The 20,013-nt window shown below is 46.1% G+C and overlaps 1 protein-coding gene across 2 annotated transcripts in view; it reads right to left on the reverse strand.

The window, feature by feature from the left end:
* Positions 1-488: 488 nt before the first annotated feature.
* SLC26A11 (solute carrier family 26 member 11) overlaps positions 489-20,013 on the reverse strand; it is a 37,985-nt gene continuing 18,460 nt past the window's right edge. For both annotated transcript variants that reach the window (XM_030208602.1, XM_030208601.1), the window contains 3 exons: positions 6,155-6,254; positions 5,109-5,242; positions 489-2,046 (listed from right to left, as the gene is read on the reverse strand). In XM_030208602.1, the coding sequence (XP_030064462.1) occupies positions 1,966-2,046; positions 5,109-5,242; positions 6,155-6,254 (315 nt within the window). In that variant the 3' untranslated portion in view covers positions 489-1,965. The remainder of the gene's footprint in view (positions 2,047-5,108; positions 5,243-6,154; positions 6,255-20,013) is intronic.

The raw sequence follows: 20,013 nt of genomic DNA on the forward strand, positions 1-20,013 counted from the left end.
AACAAATTCCAGCCTTCCTAGAATCACTGATATTTTGGTATTAATAATGGTTTCTCCGTGTGAGCTGCACACCAGGGGGTCACTGTGATATAGTGCTACATTCTCTCCCATGCCACTACTGGGTCGCTGTGATATAGTGCTACATTCTCCTCCATGCCACCAGGGGGTCTATAGAGCTGTGATTTAGTGTCACCCACATTTCCTGTCAGTTTGTCTTTAGAACTGTAATTTAACATTTACAGTCTTGAAAAAGGGTATTAAAAAGGTATTGTTATCATTTGTGTTTTTGCAGGACAAAGATAATTTGTTGAAATTATACTTTAAAAAAATACAGCCAGAGTTTAAAGGTGGAAAAATATCTATATTTCCGGACATATCTAAATGGTCGCAAATCAGAAGGAAAAAAATTCTTGGAAATGAAAAAAGAATCCATGGAGAAAAAAAGCAATTTTTCAGCTGAGATTTCGTGTAAATGTTTGCTTTTTTTCAAAGAAAAGAAATATATTTTCTATGAACCTGAACAGCTGCGAGAATTTCTTAATGTGCAGAGTATTGAAGAGCAGTCATAGGCTAAGAGGTTCATTTTGTAAGATAGGGGTCAATCCCTACTCGATTATTCTTATTGATGTTTCCTGTATATAAGCCATCTTCCAATGGCACTTATAATTTTTGCTTCCACCAGCTATATTGTGGACTATAATCCAATATAAAGACATTATCTTTAGTGGACAATGTTCATTTTGTCTATTTAAAATATATTTTTTGTGAATATTGGTGTGGATATGTTGGTATATCTGTTCAAAGTTTACTCTTTGTAAAAATTAAAATTCAATAAAGATAAAATAAAATTTAAAAAAAAGGTATTGTGCGCATAGCTGGATTTAATGTGTATTAAAACGATACGGTCTCCACTAGCAATCCCTTAACCTCATACCAAATAAATAGGTGGAGTTTCCACAATTACAGGAAATGATCATTTTACGACTGCTTCAATAATTTGGCACAATCTTTGTATTTTCACTGCAAGATATTCCCTCGACCCCGCTGTGAATAAAATCTGACAGTTGTCCCAGTGCTCCTGGGCGAAAAGAAATAGCACCGGCCAGCAGTAAAACCACCAGTGAACACCAGTATGGCAACCAGGAGAAAACAGAGCCGTACAATTGGTGAAGTCACGCAGTACTACGTGACATTAGAAAACTGATTCTCAGTTCCATACAGTCAGCAGAGCTCTGTGGTTTTGTCCAACAGGATTTATTACCCGTGATGCAGGCAGATGCCGAAATGTTGCTGCATTGGGTCGATGTGCCGATGCATTTTATCCTGGTTGCCGTACTGGGGTTCGTTGGCAGTTTTACTGCTGACCCAGTATATCTTTTGACTATTTCTTCCACTGCCTCTTCAACATCTTTTCCAGTGCTCCTGGTGGAGGGGACGGGGGGTGGGGGCAGTGTCCCTTAACATTGTGCCCCAGAGCCTCCACCCGCGTTCTCCTGTGACTCCCTCACTGTCTTGTTAATACCACAATCCCAGAATCCAATGAGGATATTCTGTGTCTGTCACTTCAAAACGACTACATGTCATGCGAAGTCACTGAAGATTTTTACACATCAGACCCAATGATGTCCTGTATCTCAGGCCACTGACCTCATATCCCTAGCTGCACCTGCTCCAAGCACATCCTTGGCAGTGGTTGTAGCACCAGAAATAAGTGATTGGTTTCCAAAGGCTGCCGTGATACAGAACCAATTTGCCCACGGAGGAGACTTCCTGTCGCACTGGCTGTGTCTCTGCTGAGTAGTTGGTGGCAGGGGAGAAGTAATGAGTGTCCACCACTGTCCCTGTCCGGCTGGTCTTCCTTTCCTGTGAACGATGCCAGTCAGTCACCAGTTCCAGCCAGTCACGTTCAGTATTCCCCCAGCATTACTGGATTTCTACTTACAACCCAATTCACGGAACGGAGCCTTAACCTCTGGCCTCCTCCTGGTTATGAAACTGATGAGGTCCTGTGAACTCGGCAGCCAGCAAAACCCGGAGAACAGGATCCTAGAGTGCGAGAGAGAAAAGGAGAAAGATGAAATTCAAGCAATGTGGGCAGGAAGCTGTTACCATTCTCAGCAGAGGACTGACGGGTCCTGCTTACTGTAGAAATTCTACGCTTTGAGCTTATAATTTAGATGTAACTCTCTGGCAGGTGAACCCCAAGAAATGTAAGAACTGTGGGCTGAACTGTCTTATTTATTTGTAACATTTGCATCCCACATTTTCCCACCCATTAGCAGGCTCAATGTGGCTTACATAATACCGTAAAGGCGAACGCCAGGTCTGGTAGATGTTAAACAAATACAGTATAAAATAAGGGTCAGGTAAGGGTATACAAGTACAATAAGGGTCAAGGAAATAAGGAATATATAATGTCCAATATGATGTAAGGTTTTGATGCATTGCAGAGTTGAGTTATTTAAGTTGGGTCAGTAGGGTAGACCTTGCAAAACAGATAGGTCTTTAATGATCGCCTGAAGTTTAGATGGTCATGGATCGTTTTCACACTCTTTGGTAGTGCATTCCACATTTGTGTACCTAAGTCATGTGATGTGATAACCTCTGTTTAAACAGGGACACCAAAAGGCGCTTTAACCGGTGTGAAAACCTGCAGCCAACTTCTCCTAACGACTGATGCCCTAAACACAAGATTATCCCTCCCTGGACAGTGTAGCGGTGTGCTCAAGCACCCCCTGCCCCCACCGAGCTGCTGCCTATGGAGAACTCAGTATTATATATGGCACCTGCTCCAGGCCAGGGGTCAGTCAGTGTGAGCAGACAGTGCGTGGAGATGAAAGGCGGATTCAACCTTTGCCTGTACCAGAGATCAGACAGTATGCAAACAGGGAAGCTAATAAAACATCATATTTCAAGGGTTAACTCTTACTTAAAGAGTAAATCAGCAGTGGCACAGCTGTCACAGGCGCTCAGTGGATGTCACAGGCGCACAGTGAATGTCTGTAGCAGTGCTGAGGTCTGGGAGCAGTTTACGCGCTACTTTTCTGTCACAGGCGCACAGTGAATGTCCGTAGCAGTGATGAGGTCTGGGAGCAGTTTACGAGCTACTTTTCTATCACAGGCACTCAGTGAATGTCACAGGCGCACAGTGAATGTCTGTAGCAGTGACAAGGTCTGGGAGCCTTTATCAGTCTTAAGAGTTTACTCGCTGCTTTTCTGCTGTGGGCACAGGGTGGTTGTAATAAAAACGATTTTAGAGATTGCTTTTCAACTCTATCTGCCTTGACCAACAAGTGCACTCGGGGTCTGTATTTGTGATTAGAAGTAATTTTGTTTAAAAATGATTGTTTAACTTTGATTGTGTAAAATCAAGTTGGAATGTAGAAGATAAGACACAGCTCTAATTAATTTGTTATGTGAAGGGAAGGATGGAGCTTGTTTTCAAGTTCAGATTGGCCACCTGGACTGGGAAACATGTGACCACATTCCCACAGTATGGCTTGTTTACCTAAACTGAGAAGCATTCTGTAATTTTCCTCAGCTCTGAACATGAATTCTAAGCCTAATAAAAAGGGGAGTTTCTTTCAGTGAAATTGGGAGCTCATCTGTGAGTAACGTACGAACTGCGCAGAGAACCTTGTTTCCTGTTCAAAGAAACTCCTGGCTTTCGCTGTGAACAGGGCCGCCCCAGCTGATGATAAGAGCCTGGATGATGTAAGGACCAGTGATGATTGTTTTATTGCTTCTTTTCCTGGTCTAGGAACTCTTAGCATCGCTTAGATACAGTAATACCTCGGTTTTCGTTGACTTCGGTTATCGTTGATTCCGGTTTTCGTAGATTTTTTCCGCGAAAAAATTTGTCTCAGATTTCGTCAGCGTGCCCACGTGACCTCGCTGTTAATTTTTGCGAAAACAAAGGGCGACCCACGCGTTCTCCTGCTCATTGATTCATATGGAAATAATTGCCTCGGTTTTCGTCGGCTTTGGATTTCGCCAATTGTTTTCGGACGGATTATTGACGAAAACCGAGGTATCGGAGACCAGTGATGTAATGATTGTTTATAGATAGGTATTGTTTCTTTTTAGTTATATAGCTAATCATTGTATATATTTTAATCATTGTAGATTTTAGGACCTCTAATAAAGGTCTCATTTACCTATTGCGAATCCAAAAGAATCCGCAGGCTGTAAATCCATAGCAGTATAGTTGTACAGAGCTCATCACCATCAGTCCGCTCACGTTCCACTGGGATTCAGCCTTCACGTCACCACCTCTTAGTTCTATGGCATGACACGTTTGTTTTTGAAATATCTGTTTTCTATGGAGTCGATATTGAAAGTGATTTAAACCAGGGGCGTAGCTACGTGGGGGGCATGGCCCCCCCCACCTCGTGCTCAGGCCCCCCTCCCGCCGAGGTCTGGCTACGCCCCTCATTTAAACGTCCAGAAGCAGCTCCGGCTGTTGCAATCACTTGTCCATGGCCTACTTAGTGGGCATCGCAGGGGCGGAGTCAGTAGTTAGCCAATATTCAGCCCTAAACCAGCTAAGATAACCGCCCAGAGGCCACATAAAACACAGTCCCACCTTTATGCGGTTCATCGTGGTACTTAACCAGCTATGTTTTATCCAGCCCATATATGTCTCCATATCCAGTGCCTGGGAGAACAGCCGGTGACGGTCAGCAAAACACTGACCACCGCGGGCTAAATATCTGCCCCTATATTTTCCCCTCTCAGGCTTACGTAAACCAATACCTCCTTGTAAGAAATATCAGTGATTTGTACTGTCCTTGTAACTCCTTGGTTAAAGTAGTAATAATTAGAAACAAAACAAAACAAAAAAAAAGAAAAGATTATGCCTTTTTTGGGGGGACTAACTTTATACTTTTGACCAGCATATGAGGGCCAGAACCGTCCCCTGACGCGTTTACTAACACGGGTGAAATGTTTTCGTGGCTGTCTGTATCGTTTGCACATCTCCTGGAACTAACTTCCCATTTCTAAGCAAACTGGACTGCGTGTGGAGGGTCCATCTCTGAAGACCCGGGTGCAGACACGCAGGGACTAGAGGAAATGTTCCCTGGGGTAGAAACAGATGGCGCACACACCTGCAGGTCAGAGAAGGTGAGAGAGACCCCCTTCCTCTCAAACTCCCGCTGAAGATCTTCCAGTCCAGCCAGAACGGTATAATCGATGCTGCTCACGTGGTCGCAGTCCAGGACAACGGAGCGTGGTGGAGAGACTGCGGAGACAGAGAACCAGATGTGTCACTTGAAGCCTCCCTGCCAGCCCCAGCCCAGATCTCAGACATTAGCACTGTAGGGAAGGGGGGAGGGACAGTGGTACATAAGTAATGCCATACTGGGAAAGACCAAAGGTCCATCAAGCCCAGCATCCTGTTTCCAACAGTGGCCAATCCAGGTCACAATTACCTGGCAGAAACCCAAAGAGTAGCAACATTCCATGTAGAACCCCAAAGAGTAGCAAGATTCTAGAATTCTAAAGAATAACAAGATTCCATGTAGAACCCCAAAGAGTAGCAAGATTCTAGAATTCTAAAGAATAACAAGATTCCATGTAGAACCCCAAAGAGTAGCAAGATTCCATTCAGAATCCCAAGTACATAAGTATTGCCACACTGGGACAGACCAAAGGTCCATCAAGCCCAGCATCCTGTTTCCAACAGTGGCCAATCCAGGTCACAAATACCTGGCAAGATCCCCAAAAAGTGCAAAACATTTTATGGCCAGGATTTCTCCACTGGAGGGAGAAGGAGAAGCAACAGGACTTCAGAGCACAGGGCAGTTACAACTTGCTTCTAATGATCTGGCCTCTTAGCTCTTCCTTCTCATCTTTCCCTTTTGGACCTCCCCCCCCCTCCCATAACTTGCCTTTTGGCAGGAAAAAAAAATTCAAAAGAGGCAGACAATACTGACAGGATTACTTTCTGTTTCAGGATCATTCATGCAGCTTCCAAAGCAAATTATCTTCTGCCCTTTGGCATATAACAGTTACTTACCAGCACCACACCCTCTCCTTACCTGCCACCTTCTCCAGATATACCTCACAGAACCCTTGTCCACCATCACTCCCTCCTAGCCATGATACCCTGTCACAGGCCCCTGATGAACCTGTCATCTCCAACCTCTCTCACCTGCCAGGGCAACCTCATACACCCTATCGCGAATATATTCAGTGGCTGGAAAGCTCAAACCATTCAGTGGTTTCACCACAAGATCCTCGTGATCATATACCTGCAGTCAGAACACAGAAAACAGGACAAATTCACTACCTGATGTCTTCCCAGAGCACTGAAATGCAACTGCACCAGAGAGACTTCCTGCCGTGGGAGCTGTGAGCCCAGGAGTATCACGTTCTTTCTCTCCCATGGCCCAGTTACCCAGAATGATACTCTATCTTCTGCTGTACTGTTTGCTTCAAAGTAATGTATATTATATCCAGTGCATTTTTTTCTAGCGAAAAAGGTGCCGGTACTCAAATGCCAGGCCACCCTTCAGGGGTGGGGTGATCACTGAGGGACCCACCCCACAATAACCAGGCCCCCTGCAACCAGTCATAGAATCTATGACAAGGCAGAATTGGTGTGTAGGGTCTGAGCTCTTTCATTAAACCTTGGGGTCCACGGCTCAATTTTAGCAGACAATGGAAACGGTGCTGGTACTCAGTACCCCCAAGTACCCCCTTATAAAAAGCCCTGATTGTATCGCAAGGTCTGAGAAGTGACATGAAGGATGGATAAAAGACAGAAGAGACCAACTCAATGCTGGGTATAAAAATTAAGTAGTAAAACCCAGTCTGCAGCACTTCGAGCCTCTGTCTCCATCCTGGACTGCTTCTCACAATTGCCCAGGGTCCTTGGGAGCTGCCATCTTTGCACAAAGGCATTGTAGAGAGGCACAGCCAGAGATACCCCTAGACAACCCAATGGACAGAGGGCATATAGGTTCCCCCACTGATTTAGGACTGGGCAATACAGGAAAATGTCTCCAGTGCCAAATTCTGAAAGGAGTTGGAGTGCCACTTCCATGTCTCGATCCGAGCCTGCAGCCACAATGCCGCCATGCTTAAGAGCAGTCAGCCCCGTAGCAGAAGCTCTTCTGCTAAAGTAACTTTATCGTGGAGCCTGTAACCCTCCAGAAACAACAGGGCCCTGTGACAGTAACTTGCCCCTCGCACAGATATCCACGGTGACAGAAGCCCATGTGGAGGGTAGAGGGACAGCACAAGGCCTATCACTGCCGGGGGGGGGGGCTGGCAGGCCCTGTGCTAGAGTTACTTCAGCAGAAGCGCTGCAGCTAAGGGGTCAGCTCCTCTTAAGCACAGCAGCAATGCAGCAGAACTATAGGGATGACGGGAGAAGGGAGGATCCAGCCAGGGGCTCTCAATGTAACTCAAGTTCTGCAAGGCCCTGGATTGTGGATTCTTAGGTGCTGAGTTTGTTTCTCACCATCAGCATGCTGCTGGCATAAAATGACATGTTCTATAGGCCTCTGCTGAGGGACAGTTAAAGCTTGAGAAAGTGTGAGGTGACTATGAGAATCCTCAGGATTAGGAAAGGGAAATGGGACTTGATATACCACCTTTCTTAGGTTTTTGCAACTACATTCAAAGTACCAGGGGCAATGGAGGGTTAAGTGACTTGCCCAGAGTCACAAGGAGCTGCAGTGGGAATCGAACTCAGTTCCCCAGGAGAGTATGGAAATCCTCATGATTAGGTGAGTAAAGGAATCCTTGGCATTAAGGGAACCCTGGCATTAAGGGAGTAAGGGAATCTTTGGGATTAGGGGAGTAAGGGAATCCTCAGGATTAAGGGAATAAGGGAATCCTCGGGATCAGGAGAATAAGGGTATTCTCAGGATTAGGGGAGTCAGGGAATCTTCGGGATCAGGAGAGTAAGTGAATTCTTGGGATTAGGGGAGTAAGGAAATCCTCAGGATTACAGGAGTAAGAGAATCTTCAGGATTAAAGGAATCCTCGGGATCAGGAGAGTAAGGGAATCCTTGGGATCAGGAGGAGAGTAAGGGAATCCTCGGGATTAGGGGACTAAGAGAATACTAAGGATTAAGAGAATAAGGGGGGGGGTCACGTGATGCCAGCGGGCTGAAAGGACGCTCATAGTCCAGCTCCGTTCCTATTGCAATATTATTGGCAAAATCTTCGACTTCTCCACACCCCTGAGTGCTAAAATTTACGGGTTTGTGTACCGTAAGCAGTGAGGCTCTGACGGAGGCAATAGAAGCAGCTTTAACATAGTGTTGCGGGGTATGCCAGCCAAGACTCCGCGGCCGACTCGAGAACGCATTCAACCCGGGAGCCCCAAAATGGCGGCAGCGGCGGCGCCCAGCAATGCGGTGATCACCCTGCAAGCGGAGGCTGTGCAGGAGCTGACAAAACAGCTTACGGCAGTGTTAGACGACCGCATGGCGAAATTGCAGGCGTCGGTGGACTCAATTAATGAGAAACTAGAAAGGCAGGCAGCTCGCATACAGGGAGCAGAAGAGAGAATCAGCAGGCAAGAGGACAAGGCTGAATCGCTGGAGAATCGGGTTGGATTGCTAGAAACACACACAAAGCAGTTGGCACTACTTACGGATGATCTGGAGAACAGGAGTCGGCGTAACAACATCAGAATGATCGGATTACCAGAGTCGGTGCCGGAGAAGGAGCTGAGAGACACCGTTTTAAAATGGCTCCTCGCACAGCTGAAGCTGGAGCAAATACAAGACACCATTCGGGTGGAACGCATCCATAGAGTGGGAGCCCACCGAGAAACAGCTCAGCGATCTAGACCAGTGCTAATAAGAATCTTAGACTATGGACATAAAGAGCAAATAATTCAGGCTTACAGAGCTAACAGAACCTTGGAGTACCATGGCACACAGATTCTCCTTTTTCAAGATTACTCGGCTAGAGTATCTGAACAGAGGCGCCGCATGGGACAGTTCTGCAAGATCCTGTTTGATAAGGGGATTAGATTTACAATGATGTACCCGGCGAAAGTACGGGTAGTGCATGACAATAAGACCTTGTACTTCACTGATTCCCAGGATCTTAAAACATAAGTACATAAGTACATAAGTAGTGCCATACTGGGAAAGACCAAAGGTCCATCTAGCCCAGCATCCTGTCACCGACAGTGGCCAATCCAGGTCAAGGGCACCTGGCACGCTCCCCAAACGTAAAAACATTCCAGACAAGTTATACCTAAAAATGCGGAATTTTTCCAAGTCCATTTAATAGCGGTCTATGGACTTGTCCTTTAGGAATCTATCTAACCCCTTTTTAAACTCCGTCAAGCTAACCGCCCGTACCACGTTCTCCGGCAATGAATTCCAGAGTCTAATTACACGTTGGGTGAAGAAAAATTTTCTCCGATTCGTTTTAAATTTACCACACTGTAGCTTCAACTCATGCCCTCTAGTCCTAGTATTTTTGGATAGCGTGAACAGTCGCTTCACATCCACCCGATCCATTCCACTCATTATTTTATACACTTCTATCATATCTCCCCTCAGCCGTCTCTTCTCCAAGCTGAAAAGCCCTAGCCTTCTCAGCCTCTCTTCATAGGAAAGTCGTCCCATCCCCACTATCATTTTCGTCGCCCTTCGCTGTACCTTTTCCAATTCTACTATATCTTTTTTGAGATACGGAGACCAGTACTGGACACAATACTCCAGGTGCGGTCGCACCATGGAGCGATACAACGGCATTATAACATCCGCACACCTGGACTCCATACCCTTCCTAATAACACCCAACATTCTATTCGCTTTCCTAGCCGCAGCAGCACACTGAGCAGAAGGTTTCAGCGTATCATCGACGACGACACCCAGATCCCTTTCTTGATCCGTAACTCCTAACGCGGAACCTTGCAAGACGTAGCTATAATTCGGGTTCCTCTTACCCACATGCATCACTTTGCACTTGTCAACATTGAACTTCATCTGCCACTTGCACGCCCATTCTCCCAGTCTCGCAAGGTCCTCCTGTAATCGTTCACATTCCTCCTGCGACTTGACGACCCTGAATAATTTGTGTCATCGGCGAATTTAATTACCTCACTAGTTATTCCCATCTCTAGGTCATTTATAAATACATTAAAAAGCAACGAACCCAGCACAGACCCCTGCGGGACCCCACTAACTACCCTCCTCCACTGAGAATACTGGCCACGCAATCCTACTCTCTGCTTCCTATCTTTCAACCAGTTCTTAATCCATAATAATACCCTACCTCCGATTCCATGACTCTGCAATTTCTTCAGGAGTCTTTCGTGCGGCACTTTGTGTACATTTGCGAGCAAGATCTAACAATGAGCATGTCTAATAGGCAATCAGGAATCTGGGTCTGTTAAATGGTGAAGTTTGTTTGGTTTTTTTTTCTCAGGGGGGGCTGGTTAGCCAGGTTAAAATGGCCCAGCTTCTTTGCCCGGGCTGCTGGCTGTTTGTGAGGAAAACCGGAGAGCGGGGCCTCAGTCTCAGATCCCGAATGGAACCAGGGCTTTTGTTATACAAAGATAAGAAGGCTCAGAATACACATAGACCAAAATAGCTGAGAGACGATCTGGCAGTCTGGGCGGAGACCGAAGACTTGTGAGTTTGAAAAGTCCAGGAGGCTTCAAGATCAGTGGTGCTGGCCTAGGACAGGGGGCGAGAGATAAGGAAAAAGTACAGCACCAGTGTTGCCAGGTGGGCGGTTTTACCGCCCAATTGGGCGGTTTTCCGCGACCCGCCGCAGGAAATTTTTGCCCGCAGCGGGTTGCGGTTTTTTGGGCGGCTTTTTGGGTTTCTGTGCGGTTTTTTGGGCGGCTTTTTGCCTTTTTCGGCCGCGGGTGGGCGGGGTTAGTGACGTTTTTTTGGGCGGGGTTAGTGACGTTTTGGGCGGGCCGATGACGTGGGAGGCGGGGCCGATGACGGGGAGGCGGGGCCGATGACGTGGGAGGCGGGGTCGATGACGGGGAGGCGGGGCCGGTGACGTGGGAGGCGGGGCCGGTGACGGCGGGGGCGGGGTCGATGACGGCGGGGGCGGGGGTGATGACGCAGGGGTGGGGGTGTCAGGGGCGGGGTTTGTGTTTGGGCGGGTTTTGGGCTGGTTTTTGGGCTGGATTGGGCTAGAAAAAAATTTTCCACCTGGCAACCCTGTACAGCACTACTTTAGTGATTGCCATCTGACAGCCTGAGTGGTGACTAGCTCCTGTTTACGGTTAACATGTTTTTAGTTTTCTTTTTCTCTGTTTTTTTACCCCTTCTCCTTTTTGTATCTGATGCAGGAAAATTTGCATTGTAAGGGGCAGCGGATGTAAGTGACCAAAAAAAGAGGTTGAGAACCTTTAGAATGTGTGGACTGAATGCAGTTTGCATGCGGTATGAGGAGATTGGGGGAGTAAAACAGACTACAAGGGGAGGGGGAATACGAAGTGAATAGGGAAGGGAGGGGGACTGGACAGAGGAAGTAAGGAGGAGAATGGTGGTGTGGCTGCGGGAGCTACCTGAATCGGGGGGTTTCTCTCATTATTGGGGGCGAGGGAGGGGGGAGGAGGGAGCAGGGGAGACATAGAAGAGGGGTGGGTAGGGAGGTCCAGTGTGTCCGGGATTTGGTTGTAGATGAAAAGGCCGTCACAGCAAGAACAGCATATAAAGTATGGGGGGGGCTGAGCTGGGAGGTCACCTCCAGAAGGGTTTACCAGGAAATTGTTTGGAAAGTATATCTCAACTGTAGGATAGAGGATGAGTAATATTCGGATAGCTACTCTAAATGTAGATGGGATACACTCACCTGTTAAGCGCACAAAAATATTGAGTTATAGCAGACGCTTGAAAGTGGATATATTGCTCCTGCAGAAGACGCACCTTTCTCAATCAGAACATATGAAATTAAAGAAAGGTTGGGTTGGGGAATTGGCAACTGCCTCTTATAATAGTAGACAACGGGGAGTGGCTATTCTGGTTAGCAGATCTTTGGCATGTACTAAGCATAGGGTTATTCAAGACTCGGAGGGGAGATATGTGATTTGGGCGGGGACGATTCAGGGTGTTAAAATGGCCTTGTGTTCAATTTATGCCCCAAATGTGTACTCCCACAAATTCTTTTCTGAAGTATTGGCTGCACTTGTACCACTGAACGAATATAAATTGGTAGTGGGGGGTGATTTTAACATTACCGCTGATCCGCTTATAGACTGCAGTCCCCCAAAACCTAGGCATAAAGAAGCGAGTGGCAGGGGAATTAACTTTTTGATGAAGGAGCTGGGTGTTTTAGATGCTTGGAGGGTTCTACACCCCGATGAACATGAGTATACTTTTTATTCTAAGGTACACAAAGTGCAGGCACGTCTGGACTATGTGCTGCTACCGGCCACATCGCTATCACAATGTTGGGCGGCAGGAATAGAGGCCGGGGTAGTATCAGACCATAGCATGGTATGGGTTGATTGGGGTGGTTGCCAAAGACAGAGTCAGGCAGCTAGTTGGAGAATGAATCCTGCATTATACCAGGACCCGAAATTTCGGGAATATCTCATAAGGGAATGGCAGGAGTTCTTGCAGACCAATAAGGCATCTGAGGTAGACCCTGTGATCTTTTGGGAGGCCAGCAAAGCAGTAATGCGAGGTAGGATAATAGCGTACTCTAGCCGCACCAGGAAAGAAAGGGACGGAGAGCTCATCAATTTGCTAGGGAAGATTCAGGTGGCGAGAGCGGAATTGGTCAGGGCTAGTACGCCCAGCAGCAGAGAAAACTTTTGGCAGCTCAAAAAGCAAATCAATGAGGTGCTTAATCAGAGGGCAAGCCTGGATGTGCAGCTTTACAAATATAATTTACATAGATGGGGCAACAAAACGGGGAAATTATTAGCCGCAATGGTAAAGAGTAGATCTGCAAAAAAGATAATTACTAGTATTAAAGACAAGTCAGGTAATACACTTAATAAAGGGGAAGATATTCAAAAGGCATTTGTGGATTTTTATAAGTCCCTGTATGATGCGGGACAAAGTGACATGGGAGAGCGTGAAAGTTTTTTTCAAGATTTAAATCTGCCAAAACTGTCGTCTCAACAGTTAGAATCTTTAAATGCTCCATTCGAGGGCTCTGAAATACAGCAAGCTATTAAGAAGCTAAAGCTAGCAAAAGCTCCGGGGCCGGATGGATTGGGAGCTGAATTCTATAAAATACTGGGAGTTCAGATGGTGGGTCCCTTTGTTGAACTTTGTCAGGCCCTTTGTGGGCTGGGGCAGCATACGGGGCCAGCTGACACATGCTACCACAGTAGTTTTACCGAAACCTGGGAGAAATGAAGAACAGCTGGGTTCATACCGACCTATATCACTGCTCAATCAAGATGTGAAAATTTTTGCTAGTATTATGGCAACGAGGCTGGGAAAGTTGCTACCACTTTTGGTGCAGGGAGACCAGACAGGTTTTGTCCCAGGGAGGTATGCCTCCACAAATATCTTACGGGTACTGAAGGCTATGCAGGAGACAAAGGGGAGAGAGGGGGATGCCATAATCACCTGTCTAGATGCTGAAAAAGCGTTTGACAAAGTATTGTGGGACTATCTGTTTTGGGTCCTGCCCCAATTTGGCATTTATGGGGAGTTTTTGAGGGGCACTAGGGCTTTGTACAAATCACCAACAGCACAAATTTTAATTAATGGAAGCCTTACTGAAAAATTCAAGTTGGAGCGGGGTACGAGGCAGGGGTGCCCACTATCCCCTATGCTTTTCGTCTTGGCATTGGAGCCATTAGCATGTAAAATCAGGCAATCAAAGGAATTGCAGGGCATTACAGTGGGAGCACAAGAATATAAAATAAACCTATTCGCTGATGATATGATGATCTTTCTGGAACAAGCGACTAAGGGGACCCCTGTGTTAGTGCAGCTGATACAAAATTTTGGTAGTTTCTCGGGGCTCCGAATTAATTTTGACAAATCTGAAGCCATGGCATTGTCAGCTAATTGTAGGTGCAGGCAGCAGCCTGATTTTCCTTTTGCATGGGCACGGGGGGCCCTGAAATACTTGGGGATTCACTTGCATTTAGATGCCCATATGATGTATACTAAAAATGTACTTGAGAAGCTGGATAATATCAAGGCTTTGTGCGCTAGGTGGCGGGACTTACCCGTATCGTTCTTAGGACGAGTGGCATTGACAAAAATGGTACTTTTGCCAAAAATCTTATACTCGCTACAAATGATGCCATTGTGGGTTTTGCAGAAGGATGAAGCGACATATAGAAGTGTTATAACTTCCTTTATATGGGGAGCCCGTAGAGCAAGAATAGGTTACAATAAGCTGACGCGAGATCGTAACAAAGGGGGAGTGGGTCTGCCAGACTTGCGCCTGTACAATGTAGCAGCACTTATGAGATGGGTACATGAGATTCACACGGGACAAGCCAAATTTGCACCTGTAGGGACCTGGGATAGCGGACGGGAGGGGATCTCGATCTTTAACACTTTTCATTGCAGGGGTAGAAAAACTACAATTTCTGCATTAGTCCGGCCATTAAAAAAGGCTTGGGATTGGTGGAGGAATAGAATAGGAGGGGCACAGGGCACATCCCCTTTTGTGGAAATTTTGCGTAATCCTGAGTTTACAGCGAGTCAGCCAGGGTCTCCTTTTGAGGGTTGGTTCAGGGGGGGCTGCAGATATATTGGGCAAGTGGTTGAATTGGGGAACGGTGGATGCCCCACCTTCTCTGAATGTCAAAAAGCATGGAATCTCCCCCCAAAATATTTTTATTCATACTTGCAACTACGACACTATTTGGACACCCAGAGGAGAAAAAGTGGTGCTTATGCCTCTTTTACAGCTTTAGATCAATGGTTTATGCAAACACTTAGTGCACAGAACTCGCTGTCCCTTTGGTACAAAGAGGGGAGAAAGCGCAGGCCTTCCCGGTATTTTGATACGCAGCAGGAGGAATGGAGTACACGTTTGGGGAGGGCAGTATCCGAACAAGAATTGTCTAGATGCTATGAACAGGCCTTCCGGGTCACACCAAACGTGGGTTTACATGAGATTCAGTATAGAATATTGCACAATGCGTATATCACTAGATGCAAAGGGAAGGCAATGGGTTTGTGGGATACAGATGTGTGTAACAAATGTAATATAAGCAGGGGGTCCTTAGTGCATCATTTCCTGGAGTGTGTCAAACTTGAAGGGTACTGGCCTAGAGTGGTGGCATTGTTGGAAAAGGTGCTGCAAAGCTCTTATGAGTGGACATATGGAATTATGCTGATGGGATCGGATGTGGAACTGCAGGAGCAAGGGTTGAACAGTAGCAAGTGTCATTTTATATTACTGGCGCTATTGTTGGCTAGGAAGGTCATTTTGCAGCAATGGATAAGCCATTTATCGCCGCCCATTGAGACGGCTGAGGGGAGATATGATAGAAGTGTATAAAATAATGAGTGGAATGGATTGGGTGGATGTGAAGCGACTGTTCACGCTATCCAAAAATACTAGGACTAGAGGGCATGAGTTGAAGCTACAGTGTGGTAAATTTAAAACGAATCGGAGAAAATTTTTCTTCACCCAACGTGTAATTAGACTCTGGAATTCGTTGCCGGAGAACGTGGTACGGGCGGTTAGCTTGACGGAGTTTAAAAAGGGGTTAGATAGATTCCTAAAGGACAAGTCCATAGACCGCTATTAAATGGACTTGGAAAAATTCCACATTTTTAGGTATAACTTGTCTGGAATGTTTTTACGTTTGGGGAGCGTGCCAGGTGCCCTTGACCTGGATTGGCCACTGTCGGTGACAGGATGCTGGGCTAGATGGACCTTTGGTCTTTCCCAGTATGGCACTACTTATGTACTTATGTACTAATGGTATAGACATCTCCAGCAGATGGCTGACTGGGAGATCCAAAGAACAGCTAACCTGGGAAATAGGGCAACTAAGGAGTATAATGGTATATGGAAGCGCTGCTTGGAATGTATTCCAACTCGTCCTATAATTAGTGCCCTTGTTGGAATTTCTGCGATGGGTGCTAAAAGGTCTTTTTGAATGAGCAACTCTGGACGGGAGGGGGGAGGGAGGTATAAAGGAAACGGGTATAGTGGGATGGCTGGGAATTGGGGGGGGGGGGGAATAAAACTGAAAAATTACAAGCACCTTGTTGGGATAATTGGGGATGGCTCGGCATAATACTTATGGAGTGAATAATATGTGTACTATATCCTATAGTTACTTTCCTGTTAGTATTACTGTTTACAATTGTTATATGTTTGTATTGGAAAGCTCTGCTTGTTCTCAATAAAAAAAAGATTAAAAAAAAAAAAAAAGAGAATAAGGGAATCCTCGAGATCAGGAAAGGGAATCCTCAGGATTAAGAGAGTAAAGGAGTTCTTGGGATTAGAAGAGTAAGGGAATTTTTGAGATTAGGGGAGTAAGGGAATCCTCAGGATTAGAGGAACAAGGAAATCCTAGGGATTAGGAGAGTAAGGAAATCCTCTGGATGAGATAACACATGGAGTTGTAGAGCAGACCTCTAATTAGGAACCAGTGAAAGAGGTGTTAAGAAAGGGAAAGGGAAATGGGACTTGATATACCACCTTTCTGAGGTTTTTGCAACTACATTCAAAGCGGTTTACATATATTCAGGTACTTATTTTGTACTAGGGGCAATGGAGGGTTAAGTGACTTGCCCAGAGTCACAAGGAGCTGCAGTGGGAATTTAACCCAGTTCTCCAGGATCAAAGTCCACTGCACTAACCACTAGGCCGGGCACAGATATGCAATGTGACAGGGCAGTTCTGTTAAGCAGGGTAGGTCGTAGGCTGCAGCACATCCTGGAAAAGAGCTGCTCTTGCCCTCCCCCCCCCCCCCCCCCCCCCCCCCCCCCCCCCCCCCACACACACTCCCTTTAGGCTTGTATGCTCCGAAAAGGTCTCAAAACTGAGGCATGATGCCCTCCCCCCAGTCTGACTCTCTGTAATTTAGGTGCTGGAATGTTATTTGTTTGCTATGCACACTTGCACCATTAGATGGCGCCATTCACTGAGGAATTATAATGTGATTCTTTCAATCACTTCTCAGTGGTAGATAAATGACGTTATGACCCTGCTCTGCTGCTTCTTCCCTTGAGAATAAGATAATATGTAAATTTGTGCCAATATAACATGGAATAAAAAGACCCCTGTTTACTGAATTCAGCCTTTGCAGTTAATGTTTGTCATGTGCAAAAAAGTTAAGTGGCAGCAGCTGTAGAACCTTCACAGTAACTGTAGGAGACACTCCCGAGTCCCGGCACTTGGGGGTGCCACTGAGATAGGGCAATAAGCTGCTAATGTGAAATTACACATTTTGGGGTTAATTTGGTAAAAATCCCCAGTTTTAGGCATCAGAAAGGCACATGAACTGTGGGATTCTGGCATAGGCGCCCGGTATAAGAGGCTTGGGGAGCAGAAGTCCGTCGGATTTTGATTGACAGCTCAGCTGGTCAGATTCGGACCACGCCGCCGCCGACATGACACACACCGCATCGGCATCAGCCCCCAGTTCAGCCCGTGGGCCCTGGGGCTCGCCGCTCGGCCCAGCATCGTCTTTTTAAGACCCGCCGACGCGCGCGACCACGACGATGCCCACACACGGACGGACACACGCACCATCCTAAATTCAGCCCGCCCAGCCCCAGGCCCTTGAGTTCCAAACTTCCGCCCGCTCGGGCTCTCACCAGCGCGCCGGTTGGTCCTGTGCTGCTGCCTTACTGCGAATCAGAAGACAAGACGGACGTGCGGCTAGCGGCTTCTTTTTCTTTCTTCGCCCCGCCCTCGGCTGGGCTCGCCCAGGTCCTCCTCAGCTCACGTCAGCCTTCTTCGCGCGCTGGCTCGCTCCCGTCCCGTGGTGTACTGTTCCGCATAGGCGGGAACGCGCGGGACGGCACACGTAGTAGGAGAAGAAGAAAAACAGAGAGTACTCTCTGTCTGATGATCCCTCCCACTTCCTTCTAGAAATTCGCCCCGGGTCCAGGGGGTCCACTTGGATTTCAGGAGACAGAGAGGTAAGTGCTGCTCTGCTGTGCTGACTGACTGAAGGAAGGTTTTTTAAAACAAAAGAAAGAAGTAAAAAAAAATTAAATATAACTTAGTTAAACAAAGAGATCTGCATGAAACTTACAAAAATAACAAAATATTTAATTTTTTTTTTACTTGGCCAGTATGTTATACAAGGCTCTATTTGAACCCTTGTTTGAGCAGTAATTTCAATATTATTTGGAGCAAGTGGTAGCCATTTGTAGATAGTTTCAGTAGAATTTATGACCTAAGAAATATTGCTGTTGATTTCATATCTTTTTTGAAAGGTATTCAATTTCACTAGCCAGGGTAATATGGCTCAGGGCATGTTCAGACTGAGCTGGAAAACCAGAAAGGAATTAAATATTTTCCCTGTTTGGAAAAAAACATTCCTGTAACAGCTAGTGGATTTGGAAGCTGGTTTGAGAACAACCAAATAGGTCAAAGGGGATGAAGGAAATGCTGCATGTTGACAAGTACCATTAGAATTCTTACAATTCTTTTTTTTTTAATCATTTATATTGGTGTACTAGGTTCTGCCCAGAGTAATATTTATGGTTCTGAGTGTGTTTTTGCACAAAGTTGTGCATAGTGTTTTGCAGTTGAGTGATTGTGGTTAGAATATGCTTTGAGCAACCACTTTATTCTTTGACATATGATACATAACTAATATCTAAATTTAATAAAAGGTATTGTGACTTTTATTTTTATTTATTTTTTATGTGTGTTATCAGACAATTATGGATTTAAGTTCCACCCCTGGCCCCACCCCTAACCCCGCCCCCTTTAGCCTCCCCAAACAGTTGGGCCACCGACCGCCTATGGATTCTGGTTACTTATAGTAAATCAATTCATAAAATACCGACTAATAGAAAAGAATACGCTATAGGGGCTGGGGTTGGGGCTGGCGCTGACTAGACAGGTCTAATTTAGTCAGCAAAACCCAGCATGTTAAAAAAAGACCCCCAGTCACTGCCCTCTACGATCATTATGTGCTGTCTTGTTCTACGTTTCTGTGTTTGAGACTTAGAGTTTAACTACGCGTTGAGTGAAGAAAAATTTCCTCCGATTCGCTTTAAATTTACCACACTGCAGCTTCATCGCATGCCCCCTTGTCCTTGTATTTTTGGAAAACGGAAACAGACGCTCCACATCGACCCGTTCCATTCCACTCATTATCTTATAGACCTCTATCATATCTCCCCTCAGCCGTCTTTTCTCCAAGCCTATCCTGATAGGGAAGCCGTCCCATCCCCTGTATCATCTTTGTTGCCCTTCTCTGCACCTTTTCCAATGCCACTATGTCTTTTTTGAGATGCGGCGACCAGAATTGAACACAATAGTTGAGGAGCGGTCGCACAATGGAGCACTACAACGGCAGAATAATATCCTTATTTTTGTTTTCAATCCCTTTCTTAATGATACCCAACATTCTATTTGCTTTCTTAGCCGCAGCAGCACACTGAGCAGAAGGTTTCAACGTATCATCAACGATGACACCTTGGTCTGTGACTCCTAACGTGGAACCCTGCATGACGTAGCTATAGTTTAGGTTCCTCTTTCCCACATGCATCACTTTCCACTTGTTCACATTAAACGTCATCTGCCATTTAGACGCCCAGTCTCGTAAGGTCTTCTTGTAGTTTTTCACAATCTTCCCGCGATTTGACTACTTTGAAGGGACTCTGTTCTCCCTGTAATATACTAATTTTTCCCTACTATACGGCTGATTTTTGTTCTCGTTTGCTTGTAAATTTCCTCTGGGTTTGAAACCGATTCCTGTTTTTGATTGCAAAATCCCAGAATGTTCTTCCCCAGGGCCTGACCTCACAGCTCAATGCTCTTCCCACCCGAGGAAGCTGACACCAGGCACCTCAGCCTTTGAAGGGGGCCCCTAAACCTCTACGGGGACAGTGCCCCCCCATACACGTGTGTGTGAGATCACTGGTGACGAAAGCTGTAGAACAA

The sequence above is a fragment of the Microcaecilia unicolor genome, chromosome 6, assembly GCF_901765095.1.
Source record: "Microcaecilia unicolor chromosome 6, aMicUni1.1, whole genome shotgun sequence".
In the NCBI taxonomy this organism is placed as follows: domain Eukaryota; kingdom Metazoa; phylum Chordata; class Amphibia; order Gymnophiona; family Siphonopidae; genus Microcaecilia; species Microcaecilia unicolor.